General features: G+C 39.1%; 1 protein-coding gene across 1 annotated transcript in view; it reads left to right on the top strand.

Annotated features, from left to right (window-relative positions):
* Positions 1 to 16,974, top strand: part of col6a1 (collagen, type VI, alpha 1) — an 87,884-nt gene that overhangs the window by 65,641 nt on the left and 5,269 nt on the right. Inside the window, exons 26-33 of the mRNA XM_022669538.2 lie at positions 5,464 to 5,529; positions 7,464 to 7,499; positions 10,109 to 10,145; positions 12,614 to 12,622; positions 12,791 to 12,924; positions 14,052 to 14,161; positions 14,314 to 14,500; positions 16,533 to 16,704. Coding sequence (XP_022525259.2) covers positions 5,464 to 5,529; positions 7,464 to 7,499; positions 10,109 to 10,145; positions 12,614 to 12,622; positions 12,791 to 12,924; positions 14,052 to 14,161; positions 14,314 to 14,500; positions 16,533 to 16,704 — 751 coding nt within the window. The remainder of the gene's footprint in view (positions 1 to 5,463; positions 5,530 to 7,463; positions 7,500 to 10,108; positions 10,146 to 12,613; positions 12,623 to 12,790; positions 12,925 to 14,051; positions 14,162 to 14,313; positions 14,501 to 16,532; positions 16,705 to 16,974) is intronic.

The raw sequence follows: 16,974 nt of genomic DNA, 5'->3' as shown, positions 1-16,974 counted from the left end.
CCTTATGTATAAACTCTACCAGTCAGGTATTAAGAAGCAGTAAAGCCACTCCACTGAAGTATAGAGTTATACAGGAGTTTCAGTGAAGTTCTCCAGCAGTATTAGCATTAGTCGCTAACCGTGCTAAGGGCTAGCTCTTTTGGCGTTCTGAGGTGAGTATAGATTCTGTAGTCTGTAGTCTGCTGCTAATCCTGGATAGCACTGCTGAAGCAGAATTAGCATTACCCGCTAACCACGCACTAGCTCTTTTGCTGTTAAGAGATGAGTATATCAGACTGTAGTCTGTGTGTTTACCATGTTAAAACAAGCGACAAGATTTGAACCGCTAGCTCTGTTTCTTGTCTCTGTGAGTTTTGCTCTAAATATGAGACTTTTTTACACATTTGCAGCACACTGAAAAAAACATTATGCGTGAATTTTGCTTGAAAAAAGTTTTGCAATTTTCTGCATTTGCTTTTTTTAAGTAAATTTAATTTCATGTAAATTTAAGTAACTTCAACTCGGTTTCAAGACTTAAATGTTACATAGAGTAAATAAATGAACTGAACTTCAGTCAATCATTTCTTTTAGTAAACTTTACATACTTTATTTCTGCATACAATATTACCTAATTACAATTACTTAATTTATACAATATTACTCAAATAATTTATGATACATAATATATTATAATTCCTGAATTGTGAATAGTTTTAGTTAAAACACACATATTACACTGTCTCAACACACGGATGGCATGTAATACATTCTTTATACTAGTTTACTAAAAATACATTTATTACATGCTGCCCGTGTGTTGAGACAATGAGACTCTGTCTGTTTACAAAATAAATCTTTGATATTATGTAAATATTTAAATGTGAGTTTAACTAAAATTATATTTAAGCAATAAAACACGAGAGGGAGTGTGTTGTGATCATCACAGCCGTGATGTTATTCGTGATAACACACAACCTCTTGTGTTCTATTGCTTTTATACAACAGTTTATTTTTTACAAAATGAATAAAGAAAATAAATCAAAGAACTTTAAGAAATTCAGAATGAATATGCTTTAATATGGACTGTGCCTTCCGCCAAAAAGTAGTTCCACAACAACTGTAACAGAACTGAAACTTAACTACAAAACAGTTTATGGTTCATACAGACTAACACCACAAAAGTTAGCTTGATTTCAAAATTGTGAATAAGTGAAGATGGTAACGTTAGGAGCGTGAAATAACGCTAATACTCTCCTCTCCTGCTCCGTGGAGTCGTCTTCAGGTGAAAGCTGAGCATTTTTTGAGCATTTCTGCTTGTTTTGCTGGGTGGTGTTGGTTAGCTGACTGGCTGTACTGTGGTTAGGTTAGCGTAGCTTGCTTTAGCTCAGCATTAGCTTAGCTTAGCCTAGCCTGGCTGGTTAGCGTTCTGGCTGTCAGGCGGCATTAGCCGAGCGTTTTTCTTTCCCCTTTTTCCCACAAAAGACGAGCCAGCACTGCGGGCGAGCGTGCCGCGGCTGAGCGCTAGCCTGTGCTAAGCTAATGCTGCTGCGGGAGTCCTGTGTATATATACAGTGGTACTCTGCAACACGTCGGCGGAGTAATACAAGTTTAGTGTGAGAAGGCCGTGCTGTTATCACAAATATCAGCACGGCTAGAACACTTCTCAACCAATCAGATTGTGAGGTCAGAACTAACTGTTGTATAAATAATAATAATGTATAAATGAAGTAATTGTAATTAGGTAATATTGAATGCAGAAATAAAGTAAAGGTTACTAAAAGAAAGGATTGACTGAAGTTCAGTTCTCTTATTTACTCTATGTAACTATTTAAGTCTTGAAACCGAGTTGAAGTTAATTAAATTTACGTGAAATTAAATTAACTTAAAAAAAGCAAAAGCAGAAAGTTGCGTAACTTTCTTAAAGTCAATTTTATGTATCATTTTTATGTATCATTTTTTTTAGAGCATGAGTCACGGATCTGTAGGTCCTCTCTCTAGTCTGGAGTTTCTCTTTGAGGATTTTCAGCTTTCTGCTCTTAAGGAGCTATTTGGAAATGTTTTTGAGTGTTTATAAACATCTCATGGGGCTCGTTCAGCCTCTCCCAGCCCGGGGGGCCGAACACGGTCCGATATAAATCGAGATAATTACAGTGAGGTAAAATAATGCAGCCGAGGAGACCCCGGTCCTGCAGTCTGTAATACTGGATCATAATACAGTATATCAGAGTGTGACTCACCTTTAAACTTTGAAGTTTGGAGTTTAAATGAGCCAATCGTGAAGCGAATCTGGAAGCAGTCTGGGAGGCGGGGCTGTTAAAGGACAGTTGGTGGTCAGATTTATCCTCCAGTCTGCTCTAAATAAAGGACTCGAGTGTGGAAACGTCTGCGGGGATGTTTGGATCTGGGAAAAACAAACAATTAAAGGAAGAAAGTATAGAAAGGCATTTAGGGCATTATATTTTATAACAGCTTTCATCTGAAACATGTTTAGTACTAAAATGTATTCTATTAGTCTCTTTGTTCCTCTGTGTGAGATGTGTGGTAATAATCAGACACAGCACGGGCTCAGAGCTGCATGTTGCACGCTAACGTCTTTGAAGGGAAAATTGAGATCAGAAGTGTAGAAGTTAAAGCTGCAGTCATGATCACTGTTTATTTTCTCTTCTATGATCCAGTGTTCGTTTGCATTTCTTCAAAAAAAAAAAAGCTCTGCAAAAAAAAATAAAAAATAAGAGAGCACTTAAAATGATGAGTTTCTTTGATTTTACCAAATTAAAATCCTCTGGAATTTAATCAAGAGGAAGATGGATGATCACAAGCCATCAAACCACCAAAATTAACTGCGTGAATTCATTTTTGCACCAGGAGTAAAGCAGCATAAAGTTATCCAAAAGCAGTGTGTAAGACTGGTGGAGGAGAACATGATGCCAAGATGCATACAACTTCTGAAACTTTCTGAAAACTTTTAAAACTTTATAAATATGAACTTTTTGAAAGTTTTCTTTGCTTTATTTGAGGTCTGAAAGCTCGGCAGCTTTTTTTTTTCAGCCATTTTTAATTTTCTGCAAATAAATGCTCTAAATGACAATATTTTTATTTGGAATTTAGGAGAAATGTTGTCTGTAGTTCATAGAATGAAACAACAATGTTAATTTTACTCAAACATAAACCTATAAATAGCAAAATCAGAGAAACTGATTCAAAAACTGGAAAGAGTCCAATCAGGTATTTTTATTGAGTCTTAAAATCATCAATGCATCAGAAAAACACCTTTTGATCACACTGCCAGGATAAAAAAGTTCTGAAAGGGCAAGAAAACAAAAAATGAAAACATTAAAAATCATTAAAAACTTACTTTATTTCAGTAATTCAGTTGAAAATGTGTAACTCATGTATTATATAGATGTATTAAACCCAGAGTTATCTGTTTTAAGCGTTTATTTATTTTATTGTTGATTGTTTATGGCTTACAGCCAATGAAAACCCCAAAAATCAGTGTCTCAGAAAATTAGAATATTATATAAGACCAATTGGTACTTTTGTCAGTGTGGGCAGTGTGCCAAGTCCTGCTGGAAAATGAAATCCACATCTCCATAAAAGTTGTCAGTAGCAGAGGGAAGCATGAAGTGCTGTACGATTTTGTGGGAAAACAAAACTGCACTGACTTTAGACTTGATAATAAAACACAGTGGATCCACACCAGCAGATGACAGACATGTCTCTTTAACCAAACCATCACTGATTGGTGGAAACTTCACACTAGACCTCAAGTAGCTTGCACCGTGTGTCTCTCCACTCTTCCTCCAGACTCTGCTCCCTTGATTTACAAATGAAATGTAAAATTTACTGATGATCAGTGATGGTTTGGATAAAGAGACATGTCATCTGCTGGTGTTGATCCACTGTGTTTTATTATTAAGTCTAAAGTCAGTGCAGTTTTGTTTTCCTGCAAAATCTTACAGCACTTCATATCTTACAGCTTCCCTCTGCAGAGGACTTTCATTTTCCAGCAGGATTTGGCCCACTGCCCACACTGCCAAATAAATAAAGTTTAAAGTAAACATTTAAATGAAATTGCACTAGTAGTTTGCACCAGTGGTCACATTAGAGTTTAGGTCCACAAATCATCTCAAACTTCAAATTAAAGAAACATATCGCTGCAGACAAAGGGCAAGAGGAGGAGGCGGTGCGAGCGGCGTCAGAAGAGAGGTAAACGCGCTGGGGTGCTAGCCAGGCTAAAGGCTAATGCTAACCGACCCCCGATTCCGTCGCTTTTCCTCTCTAACGTCCGCTCTTTGGATAACAAGCTGGACCTGCTGCGGCTGAGGATGAATGTTTCTGAGGAGATGAGGAACTGTAAAAAAGACAAAGGAGATGATTGTGGACTTCAGAAGGGGCAAGCATGCCCACCTCCCCCTGCACATTGGAGGATCTGCGGTGGAAGTGGTTGACAGCTACAGGTACTTGGGTGTGCACCTGACCAGCAACCTCACCTGGAGCAACAACACCTCCACTCTGGTCAGGAAGGCACATCAGCGGCTCTACTTCCTCAGGAGGCTGAGACGAGCTGGACTCGGGAGCGCAGTCCTCACCTCCTTCTACAGATGTGTGGTGGAGAGCGTCGTGTGCTCCAGCATCAATGTGTGGCATGGAAGCTGCTCTGCTGCAGACAGGAAAGCACTGCAGAGGGTGGTGAAGGCTGCACAGAGGATTGTTGGAGTTAGCTTCCCCAGCACCACAGACATTTACACCTCCAGGTGCAGGAAAAGGGCCACCTGCATCAGGAAGGATCCCACCCATCCAGCACACGCACTTTTTGTCCCACTCCCCTCAGGCCGGAGGCTGCGGAGCATTAAGTGCAAAACAACAAGACTCAGAAACAGCTTCATTCCGGAAGCTGTTAGACTCTTAAACTCCACTTAACAACACACTGCACTGACACCAAGGACAAATTACTGTTTACTGTTTACCAACATGGTCACTTTACTTGCACTGAGACACTTTATCTGCACTGCTCTAATTCACATTATCATGCTGCTATAGCACACTTGCACTCTGGACTTCATGTTGCTGAACCTTTCTACTCTCTATTTATTTTTTTTATTCTTTGGGATATTTATCTATCTATTTTGTATATTCTATTTCTTTTATTGTATTCTTTTTTTTATCTATATATCTATTAATAACAGCTCTTTGGGTGTAAAACTGGATCGTGAGATCACAATTTCGTTCCACCTCATGTACCACATGTGATGTGAATGACAATAAAATCTCCTTGAATCCTTGAATCCTTGATCTGTGTATCACTTCCTAAGTGTGTGTGTGTGTGTGTGTGTGTAAGATTGTGTTGGTGGTGCTGCTTCACTGGACAGGATCTTGTAGCACTATACAGTAATTCAGCATTCCCACATGGTTTTCATCAGCTCTCTGACGCTGTACTGATTGTGAAATTGAGATTGATTGGGGTCGTTTTCTGTTCCACAGAACGACCAGCCGGGTCTGCGCGGACCCAAAGGAGCCAAAGGCCATCGAGGACCTGAAGGAAAATCTGTGAGTAAAGATACCGAATTACTACAAGATTTTACCTCAAATACTTTTTAGTTTTACCCTTCTGTGTACATGATAAACTAAGTTTATTACGCAGACATGCAAAAAGTAATGGTATAAAAGTATCTAAATCGTAAATTGAGTTTGATCCAACCCAACCAAGAACTACTGAATCATGATCTGGTGCTCACAAAAAGGGAGAAGCTACACAAGTCTGGAACAATATTAGAAAATAAGTGGTGGATAACAGTGCAGCAGCAAAGCCATCAAGAGAACCTGCAGTGATGTACAGGGGTTGGACAATCACCTGTTATTTTAGTGTGGGATTTTAGGTTTTATGGCTAAATTAGAGCAGCCTGGTGGCCAATTTTCATTAATTGCACATTGCACCAGTAAGAGCAGTAAGAGTGTGAAGGTTCAATTAGCAGGGTAAGAGCACAGTTCTGCTCAAAATACTGCAATGCACACAACATTATGGGTGACATACCAGACTTCAAAAGAGGACAAATTGTTGGTGCACGTCTTGCTGGAGCATCTGTGACCAAGACAGCAAGTCTTTGTGATGCATCAAGAGCCACGGTATCCAAGGTGATGTCAGCATATCACCAAGAAGGACCAACCACATCCAACAGGATTAACTGTGGAAGCTGTAAGAGGAAGCTGTCTGAAAGGGATGTTCGGGTGCTAACCCGGATTGTATCCAATAAAAAAACATAAAACCATGGCTGCTTAAATCACGACAGAATTCACAGAATGTGGACCTCAACTCTCCTGTTTCCACCAGAACTGTCCGTCACCACAATTAATTTATTAGGGTCTAAAACCAGGTGTTTTAGTTTCATTGTCCATCTCCTGTACGTATGCATGCAAAGTAAATTTAAGACCATTTTTATTAGATGGAACATGACGACTAGTTGTGTGAAAGTTACTACGATAAAATTAATTACCAAACCTTTCTTTTTATTTATTTTTTTACAAGCCTGTCTAAAACATGTCTACGACCCACTTTTGGTCTTGACCCACCAGTTGAGAACCGCTGCCCTCCCTATAGTATTAGTGCATAGTATGCAATTTGGATGCAGCCCTAGTGAAAGTTGTGTGTGTTAATAATGAAAGAGTCGAATCAGGACAGGTGTGTTTATTCAGGTTAAATTCTGTACGAGCCAACAGGTCCAAAACCATCAGAACACCGGAAAAAACACCTTTGGGTCACACTGCACGGAACAGAGAGTTCTGAAAGGGCGAGAACACAGTTCACGCCAGTGGACACATTGGAATTTAGTCCACAAATCATCCCAATCATCCCAGACTTCAACTAAAAAGCAAAACAACTGAAAAGAAAACAAGTTTATCATAATCTTAATATAGCAAGAGAACCAAGTGAAACAGAGCTGGGCTGAGACCGCTGAGCTCTGAGGTCAGGCCTGAGAGATCCAGGTCTAAAAAGCTGTCAGACCGAAGCCAAGCGCTAATCTCCAAAACAACTGATAAAAGCTCCTCATATTCACTTCCAAGAACACCTAATTAAACCCCTGCCGGCGGCCCGGTGTTTTGAGTACAGTGAGAGCGGGTGATGAGGGCTGTCTCTGAGTTCTCTGAGTTACGAGGCTGTGGGAAGAGCGTGCGGACGCCCTCGGCCAGCGATTCCACCGTGCACTTTCCTGCTCCTGGAGTCCGTCCAGAGAGGAGGAGGAGGAGGAGGCTCCTCCTCGGCCTCAAAAATGTTCTTATTTGGAGCTGGATCTCTGCAGCGCTGTCTGTGTACTCCGCAGGAAAACACAGACTGACCTCAGCGCTGGTTTGTTTGTATCCAGGTCATGGTGCTGTGGAGGGAATGTGTTAGCGTTCGGTGATAGCGTTCAGTGTGTGGTGATTAATGCACAGCTGAAGAATTTGATGTCATTGCTGTTTGTCTGTGCTTTCTTTCTGACACACAGGGACCACCAGGACCACCTGGGCCTGCAGGAGCTGATGTAAGTGTCTCTTAAGGGGTTTTTTCATTTTTTGTAAGCACATGATTATTAGCATTTGGGCTATTCCAAGATTAGAGGTTGGAAAAAGAACTTACAAAGCAGAAACAGAAACAAGATTCATACATAGATTTTGTTTAGTAACCCTTCCTCAACTAGCCCTGCCCATCCCATAATGTGGGATGCCCACAATTACCCAACCCACTCATAAGGACTCCCCCTATCACTAGGGATGCCCCAACGCATGCACCGCCTAACAGTCACTGCCGAGTAGCATCATCACAGCGCTAACGCTCGGAGGAAAGTGCAGCGACTCGGTTCTGATACATCAGCTCACAGACGCAGCCTTGTGCTGATCCACATCACCCTAGATCGCCATCTATTGTACCCACCCAGAGAGAGCCAAACCAATTGTGCTCTCTCAGGGCTTCGGCAGCTGATGGCAGGCTGCAATCTCCCGATCACAGTGGCAGTGCCTTACTCTGCTGGACCACTTGGCAGCCACTTTTTTTAGGCTATTCTAAGCTGCACTAGGACTGGAGTATATCGAGTATATGGACTATATGGACGGTGGCTGCCAAATAATTAATAATGATTCTTATAGCCCTCTGTTTGGAGTGTTCCTTTGAAAAATTTAAGTTAAAGAGCTGTAAAGCCCTAGATCTTCCTCTAACCCCTAACCTGCCCCTAACAAGAATCAGAACACCCTACCCCTAGGCATGAACTATCACAACAGAGAGGTAGGGCTAAGGGGTAAAATGGGATTGGGCTATACTACTAGAGATTTTTCTACTAGCAATTTTACTACTATTGATTGTACTACTATTTTACTATTGTCTAGCTAAATTCACTACGTGTCTTTTAACAAAAACACAGAAGCACAAGCACATTTCTCCAGTTCTTTCTGCACTTCCCTGGCTTTTTGTGCAGTTCAGGGTATATTTTAAGATTCTGAACTTCTGAAGCCTTATGTTTCATCAAGGTCACTTAAATCTGCTGATCAGCATTTTTTTTGTGGTGCCCAAATCTAGATTAAAACAAAAGGGGTTATCATGCTTTCGCAGTTTTGCCCCCAAATGGTGGAATAAACTGCCTTTACACCTCAGAATATCCCCCACGGTGTAAAGTCTTAAATCTCATTTCTTTTTTTTTTTTTTTTTTTTTTTTTTCTAATTTTTTCCCATTTTCTCCCCAATTTACACGGCCAATTACCCAACCCATTCATTAGGACTCCCCCTATCACTAGTGATACCTCAACACACCAGGAGGGTGAAGACTAGCACATGCTTCCTCCGATACATGTGAAGTCAGCCACCGCTTCTTTTCGAGCTGCTGCTGATGCAGCATTACCGAGCAGCCAGCGCGCTTGGAGGAAAGCGCAGCGGCTCGGCTCCAGTACATCAGCTCACAGACGCCCTGTGCTGCAGACATCCCCGTAGGAGTGATGTGGGGAGAGAGCGCCATCTACCCACCCAGAGGGAACAGGGCCAATTTTGCTCCCTCTGACGCCGGCAGCTTGATGGCAAAGCTGCATGAGCTGGGGTTCGAACCGGCGACCTCCTGCTCATAGTGGCAGCGCTTTAGACCGCTGGACCACTCGGCGCCCCTTAAATCTCATTTCTATTCCTTAGCTTTTAAAATAATTTGATTTGTTCTGTTTCTGTTTTCCTTTTGTTTTAAATTCTACTGTTCAGCACTTTGGTCAACAGAGTTGTTTTTAAAGAAATGTGACTTTGACTTTACTACAAGTGATTTTATGTTTAAATAAAGGCATTAAGTGGATTATTTCCACTAAATCAACTAAAAAGGGTGCAACCAAGGGACAAGTTTCATATTTTGAATCAAGTAAAAAGGAGAATCAGCTCCTAAACACGGAAAGCCAAAATCGATGTGAGAAAAGCTGGGTGGAGCTCGGATCTGCCTCATTATTTGAAGCACTGGCCACTGTTTTACAAATGTTCTGGTTTCTAAAGCAAATTCTGGTCTAAATCAATGCCAAGATTTCTGGAAAAACAAACACTGTTTATATTCCCCATTGAAATGAATAAACTTGAGCTTTGGCGTAAAAAAAAAAACAAAAAAACTCTTGGCAATCTATGGATTCAAATCAAGAGTTTCAAATCCACTTTTCCCTTGGGCCAAACAGATGCGCAATAAAACTGTGCTCTGCGGTGCTAAATCTGCATTAAACCCGTCCCGTTCACAAGGCAGCGCCAGAAATGACGGCACAGTTCTGAGGATAGGAGTAGTTTTCCAGTGAGAGTCAGAGATAATATGATTTACTCAGCTGACAGCATTGGATCTTCTTCAGTCCGTGATGAAATATGTTTGTATGTTAAGTAAGCGGCTGGGTTTTTCTTTTTTTCTTTTTTTGCATTAATTGCGAGTGTTTGGGGAGAGATATACAGACTGAGGAGCAGAATTTTCTTTTAATTGAAACAAGATGGATATTTGCGTCTCCATCTTGTGCTTCAAAATGGTGGATTTGAGAGTCAGCTGCAGGAGATTCACTGTCTCACAATCAGTCAACTTCTCAAGTTTTATACATGTGTGTGTCTCTGTGTGTGTGTGTGTGTGTGTGTGTGTGTGTGTGTGTGTGTGTGTTTCTGCAGGACTGCGAGATCCTGGATATAATCATGAAGATGTGCTGTAAGTAGGCTGTTACTCCTGGCTCTGTCTGTATTAACCCTTGTGTGGTGTTCATATTTTTGTTACTCGTTTACTTTGTTACTTGTATTTAATTCAGCAAAATTAAGCAATTTAACATTAAAATGCTTTACACATGCTTGCTTCACCTAAATTGCAAGCAATATAAACAGCTTACATGGTTAATATTTGCCCTTTACCTTTCTTATGTAACATTTCTTTCAAAAAGTGCTACTCTTTTTTTTATTAGTTTTTTAATAAAATGTAAAAGAAAATGAATTAAACTCAAGATATGAGTAGAAAATTTGTTTAATTTCTAATTTACAAATGAAGCAATGTTTATTAGCTCTTGGCCAAACATACTGTATGTAATATAAATGTGTAGGGGGGGGGGGTGTACAGTGTGTGTTTATCGAAAATGTGTTTTGATATATGTTTTTCAGAAAAAATGAGCCAATGCCAATGAGTTTGAGTTAGAAAAAATATTTTTTTTGTAGTATCATTTGATGAAAAATGAAAACGGGTCCCACAGACCCGAACACCACACAAGGGTTAAATCTGTTTATTAATTTAGATATAGCACACTAGATCAATATATACAGACTAGTTCAACCAGTGCATTTGCATTATGTTTTAATTGTTTCAAAAATGTTTTTTTAAATAGAGAAGATTTACACTCATCCTCAAAGAAATAGTTGCACCTAAATTGCAATATTATTCAAAAGGAAGATAAAGGTTGGCAGGACCAATAAATGATTACAAATTAAGGATATTGTAGGGATCTGTAAGCAAGCCATCAACCGCGCACTGTGCAGGTGGATTTAGAGCGTATCGATGTGTCTTTAGTATCGGAGGACACAAAAAATACTTTAAAAAAAGCTTGTGCAGCTCAAAATGGGCTAGAAGAAAGGTGCTCCAGCTGCTCCATGCTGTTTACACGCATGGTCTGTGCTGTGTTCACTGCACTTCGCAGCTGCGCGACTTTGTTTACTGCATGTACATCTGTGCTGCACCTCCTATTAAAATCACTGTGTTTAATAAGAGCAGTGGAACATTTCAGTGTTTTGTGTTAAAGCAGCTTCACACTGCACAGATATACATATATACACACTGAAACACTGAATCTTCTCACTATATTCACTTCCTTCCTCCCGCACCAGACAGACATTTTGGTGCGCATTTTACTGGTCTTTGGTAATAATCTATTGCACAGCATGATCCATACCTGTCAAGTCTCCCGCTTTGGCCGGGAAACTACTGTATTTTACTCCTCTTTCCCGCCGTATTAGTATTTTCCCATAAATTTCCCGTATTATATTAAGATAAAAAAACATATATATTATTGAGGAGACAGGGCACTGACCGCTCTGTGTCTCTTAACCAATCGTGGAGCCAGTTCAAGGAGAAAGTCCCGCCTTTCAGGAGAAACAGCCAGTCAGCTTGCAAAGGAGGGTCAGTGTGCGGAAGCCCCCCGTCGCTGTGAGTTCAGGCAGCTAGTCGGAGCTGCTGATGCTAATACATATCTGGATATACAGCAATTTTTCTAAAAGAAAGGTAACGGTAGGCTAATCATGTAAACTGTGATGAGATTTTTCTGATAGCTGCTTAAAAATACTCGTCTCCGAAATAAAACCTTTTAAAATAAAAAAAATTACAGCTTGTGACTCAGTTTAACTAGAAATGTGGAGAGGACCGAAATTATCTGAACTGATCAGGGGTGGAGTGTCAAAAGAAAGAAGTATTCATTTAAAATGATTAATTGTGTAGCCCCTTAGAACTAATTTTTACTGATGGAATATATCTGGTCCATGTCCTTTTAGTAAAAGCTCATGATACTATTTTTAGGTCACCAACAGTCATTTTGCAGAATTTGTGCAACCTTTGTTCAATTTTAAATCCATTAAATAAATAAAAAATATATCATATAAAAGAGTGCATTTATTACAAAAAAAGACATGAAATCTTAACTTTTTTAAATATCTAGAAAAGGGTTTTTAATTTGGCTGTATTAAAAGAATGACATATGTAGGAATGTCCACAACATTTCAGATTCTGATAATCTAATTGTAGTGTGTAAGTGGTTCACATGTGGTTATTTTAGATTTTTTGTAAACCTGTTTTAAAATGTAAGAGATACTGAACCTTCGTTGGGCTGGTGGGACGGCTTTAAGCGGACAGAGGAAAATATCCCTTATTTTTAAATCTAAAACTTGACAGGTATGTCATGATCTAAAGCCAGCTTTGTGATTTTTCACTGTGAATAACTGATCTACTTCCAGGTTTTTTTTCTTTATTTAAAGATTATTTTCCCTCTCTAAGATTATTAGTTGCTGATTTGTTGGAGAGTATAGCTGATCTGTTCATGCTGATATGTGTTTTGAATCTTTGTGTGTTCCATTTTTTGGATCATATCCTTTCACATAATGCAATGGAAATTAAAATACCTCTCTCTTTTCTTTCATTTCTTTCAGCTTGTTGCGGTGAGTATGGCTTTCTTCTCCTACTTTGAAGTGTGCTACAGGAAATGCCTTCAGAGTGTATTTGGTTTGGATTAGCATTTGTTGTGCTTCTCTCCCATGTGTCAGAGATGCTGATGATAGAAACAGCTGTTGAGGGACTTGTGGTTTGACTGATTCCTGTTTGTTTAGAGTGTAAGTGTGGACCCCTGGACATTGGCTTTATTGTGGACAGCTCTGAGAGTATCGGCGCCACCAACTTCGCCATCGCTAAAGACTTCATCATCACTGTGATTGACAGGCTGATGAAGGATCAGCAAGTCAGAGTAAGTCTCCTTTATGATGATGATGCACAAATAAAGAGAGAACTTCAGTTTCTGATTCAGTTTATCTGATTTTGCTATTTATAGGTTTATATTTGAGTAAAATGAACATTGTTGTTTTATTCTATAAACTACAGACAACATTTCTCCCAAATTCCAAATAAAAATATTGTCATTCAGAGCATTTATTTATTTGCAGAAAATGAGAAATGGCTGAAATAACAAAAAAAAAAAGATGCAGAGCTTTCAGACCTCAAATAATGCTAAGAAAACAAGTTTTTATTCATAAAGTTTTAAGAGTTCAGAAATCAATATTTGGTGCAATAACCCTGGTTTTTAATCACAGTCTTCATGCATCTTGGCATCATGTTCTCCTCCACCAGTCTTACACACTGCTTTTGGATAACTTAAAGTTTGAAGTTTCATCCATCTTGATTATATTCCAGAGGTTTTTAATTTGGTAAAATCAAAGAATTTCCAGAGCTGTTTATTAACTCTATGTAACTCTCATCAGTGTTTTCACACATTTTACCCCACAGGGTAAAACAAATCTTAAAATTGTTAATTAAAACCAGAGTATCTATAAAACATTATAAAATGTGAGCTCTACCACAGAATAAATTACTTTATTATCATATCATATCTACTCTTCAAAAAACATCAAAAACTGCCTAAAAAGCAAAAAGCAACAGTTCTTCCACAACACAATAACTCTTGGGTGGAGAGTCTTATCCACCATCCAACCCAACACCAAGAGGGTGAATAAAACACTTCATCAGAGAAACCTGGATAGTTATGTTTACGGCATTTAGCTGACACTCTCATCCAGACTGACTTTCAAGGTTATTTCTATTACAGAGGTGGGCTAATGTAGAGTTAGGAGTCTTGCCCAAAGACTTGCCATTGGTGTAGCACAGTATAGTCAACCAGACTGGGAATTAAAGCCCAGTTTTCCAAATGATGTGGTAGCTCATAAGCACATTGGCTCGTCAATCGACTTATTGAGACTTTGTTCACGTTGGTGGCGAAATTCATTTTACCAGAGTCAGTAAATTTTCTGAATGAATGATTTGATGTTATTTTAATGTTTTTTTTTTTTTTTTTTCTGTCGATGCTGTGTGTGTGTGCAGTTTGGTACGAATGAGTCCCGCGTTGGCGTGGTGCAGTACAGTGGAGCCAGCGCACAAGAGGCTGTGAGGCTTGGTGACCCCAACATCAATACCCTAACTGACCTGAAGCAGTACGTAGAGAGCACAGGCACACTGCACAGTCACTCTGTATTAACTGTGTCTGCTTGTGAAGGCCTTTATTTATATATATATATATATATATATATATATATATATATATATATATATATATATATATATGTGAATAACACTCTCTCTTTAGGGCTGTTAAAGAGCTGCGCTGGTTGGCCGAGGCTACGTACACCGGAGAGGCTCTTCAGTTTTCTCTGGATAATATGATTGAGCGGCTGGTGAAGGAGAAGAGCATAGTGATCGTTCTGACCGATGGCCGTTCAGACACCACCAGGGACAAGGTGCCTCTAAATGTGCTGTGCGGTAAAGGGCTGAAGGTAAGAAAACTCACATTCACTGACACAAAATCATGCACAGAGAAGTTAAATGTAATAATGATATATGAAAGCGATTACAATATTAGATATTAGAGCAAAAAGATACATTTATTGGCAAAAAAAGGCTACGTTCACATTACAATCCACATTGCTCAAATCTGATTTTTTTGCTCAGCTCGGATTTGTCTATCTTGACGGTTCACATTCACTGTAAATGTAAGCGATCTGTATCTGTGCGTAATGTGAACAAATCTGTTCCTGAAATGCTGCCTCACATGCTGCACATTGATACAGTCATATGAAAAAGTTTGGGCACCCCTATTAACCTTAATCATTTTTAGTCCCATGATGCCACTCTTCAGAGGAGATTCAAATAGGAGAACAACTTGCAATTGGTCACCTTAAATACCTTTTCTCATGAATTTTGTGCTTAAGTAAGTCAGTAAAAAGTAGTTAGGAGTATTCAAATCAATAAAATGATAAGGGTGCCCATACTTCTGCACCGGTCAAATTTTGGTTTAATACATATTGCACATTTTCTGTTAGTACAATAAACCTCATTTCAATCCTGAAATATTACGGTGTCCATCAGTTATTAGATATATCAAACTGAAATGGCTGTTGCAAACACCCAAATATTTACAACTAAAAATGATTAAGATTAATAGGGGTGCCCAAACTTTTTCATATGATTGTACCTGTATAAACGTCATATTAGAGAGACGAGAGACTCGTAGCTTTATAAAGGGAAATGGATGAGTTAGCAGCTCATATGTGGAGCATCTTTTGCTGGAGTGGAGAAACAGCAAACAGCTGGTCTGAAGTTTATGCTCAGGTCGAGGAGGAGAAAAAAGGACAAGTGGTTTGCTTTTGCTGTTTTTTTTTTCAGCCATGAAAAAATCAGATCTGATCTACATTGAGCAAAAAATCAGATTTGAGTCACTTCAGCCTGGTAATGTGAACATAGCCAAAGTGTACTCCATACTCAGACCGGTCCTTTGTCAAAAAAAAAGGTTATCTTGGCTTAGGTGCTGTGCAATTCGTCAAAAAGTCCATCTTGCTTCTCTCCAAGGTGTGTCACCTGGGAAAAATATCTTCAATTATTGTGTAAAGACACCACATTGTCTACCAGTCAATAATCTTTCACCAAAAGGTACACTACCCAAAATTGTCCTCTGGGAACTTTTATTTTAGCAGCAGAGGAATCACTACTTAGAAAGTAGTAAGTCCTATAGAGCACAACTGTCTGAGCTCTGTGGATTTGATGTGTTTCTAATCAGTGCAGATGTTTGTTAATTGATGTGACACATGTAGCACTTGGTGTTCTCCTTCAGGAGTGTTTAAATGTCCAATGAAATAGCATTGGCTGTATTTACGTGTCTCATACAGATGAAGCATAATAACCACTTAGTCTAATATTAGCCTAATAATAATTAATCTGAATCTTTGAGCCACCACAATAGCCAATTCTGCCCCTATAAATACCCCTTATAATAATTAAATACAGCTTGTCTGCTGACAAATGTGCAAATGCACACACACCACGTCTGTATTTAAAATCTAAAAGGTCTTGCAAATTGACTCTCTACAGCAAATAAAATAAACCTATTGGCCACATGCCTAATGCCAGTTACAGGGTTAAAAGGGTATAATTCTAATAATCCAAAAGTTCATTGCCAAGATAGTGATAATAATGAATGTCTGACTGTTGACTGTTGCCTTGGTTGTATTCAGTCAGTGGAGCACCTGTGTTACCTATTGCACCTTTTGCTAAGATACGGTATCAATACACCAGAATTTTACCTGAACACACCTCATTTCCAGATCACCACACCCATCAGTGTAGATATATATTCAGAAGCAACATTGCTAGTTCTCCAATTACAGTGTGATAAATGGACCAATAGAAATGCTATAAAATGTGTAGATGTAAGCTTTTTTTTGCATTCCAGTGGCAATATGTTCTGTTTTTTTCTGTTTGTAATACTAAATAACAATATATCTTTTGTTACTGTGTTCTTCTCCATGGCAGGTTGGAGGTGTGGGTGTTGTAGACTATGCAGGGAGACAACCCAGAGAAGAGCAGCTGGATCAGGTGGTCTGTCTGGATGATCCCAGGAAAGGGTTTTCCTTCGTCCTCGACAACTTTGGGATGCTCCTGGACGATAGCTTCCTGCAGAATCTGACTGACAGAATGTGTGAAGGTAAGAAGCTGATCATACATACTACTAGTGCATCTTAAAAAGTTATAATATCATTGAAAAGTTACTTTATTCCAGTAATTCAGTTCAAAATGTGAAACTCATATATTATATATAGATGTATTGTAGATGTTTATTTGGATGATTATGGTTTACAGCCAATGAAAACCCCAAAATCAGTGTCTCAGAATATTAGAATATTATATAAGACCAACTGGTACTTTTAGCAGCATGGGCAGTGTGCCAAGTCCTGCTGGAAAATGAAATATGCAT

The sequence above is a fragment of the Astyanax mexicanus genome, chromosome 16 (genome assembly GCF_023375975.1).
Source record: "Astyanax mexicanus isolate ESR-SI-001 chromosome 16, AstMex3_surface, whole genome shotgun sequence".
Taxonomy (NCBI): Eukaryota; Metazoa; Chordata; class Actinopteri; order Characiformes; family Acestrorhamphidae; genus Astyanax; species Astyanax mexicanus.
Note: the sequence above shows the minus strand (reverse complement) of the source record. Positions and strands in the feature narration are given on the sequence as shown.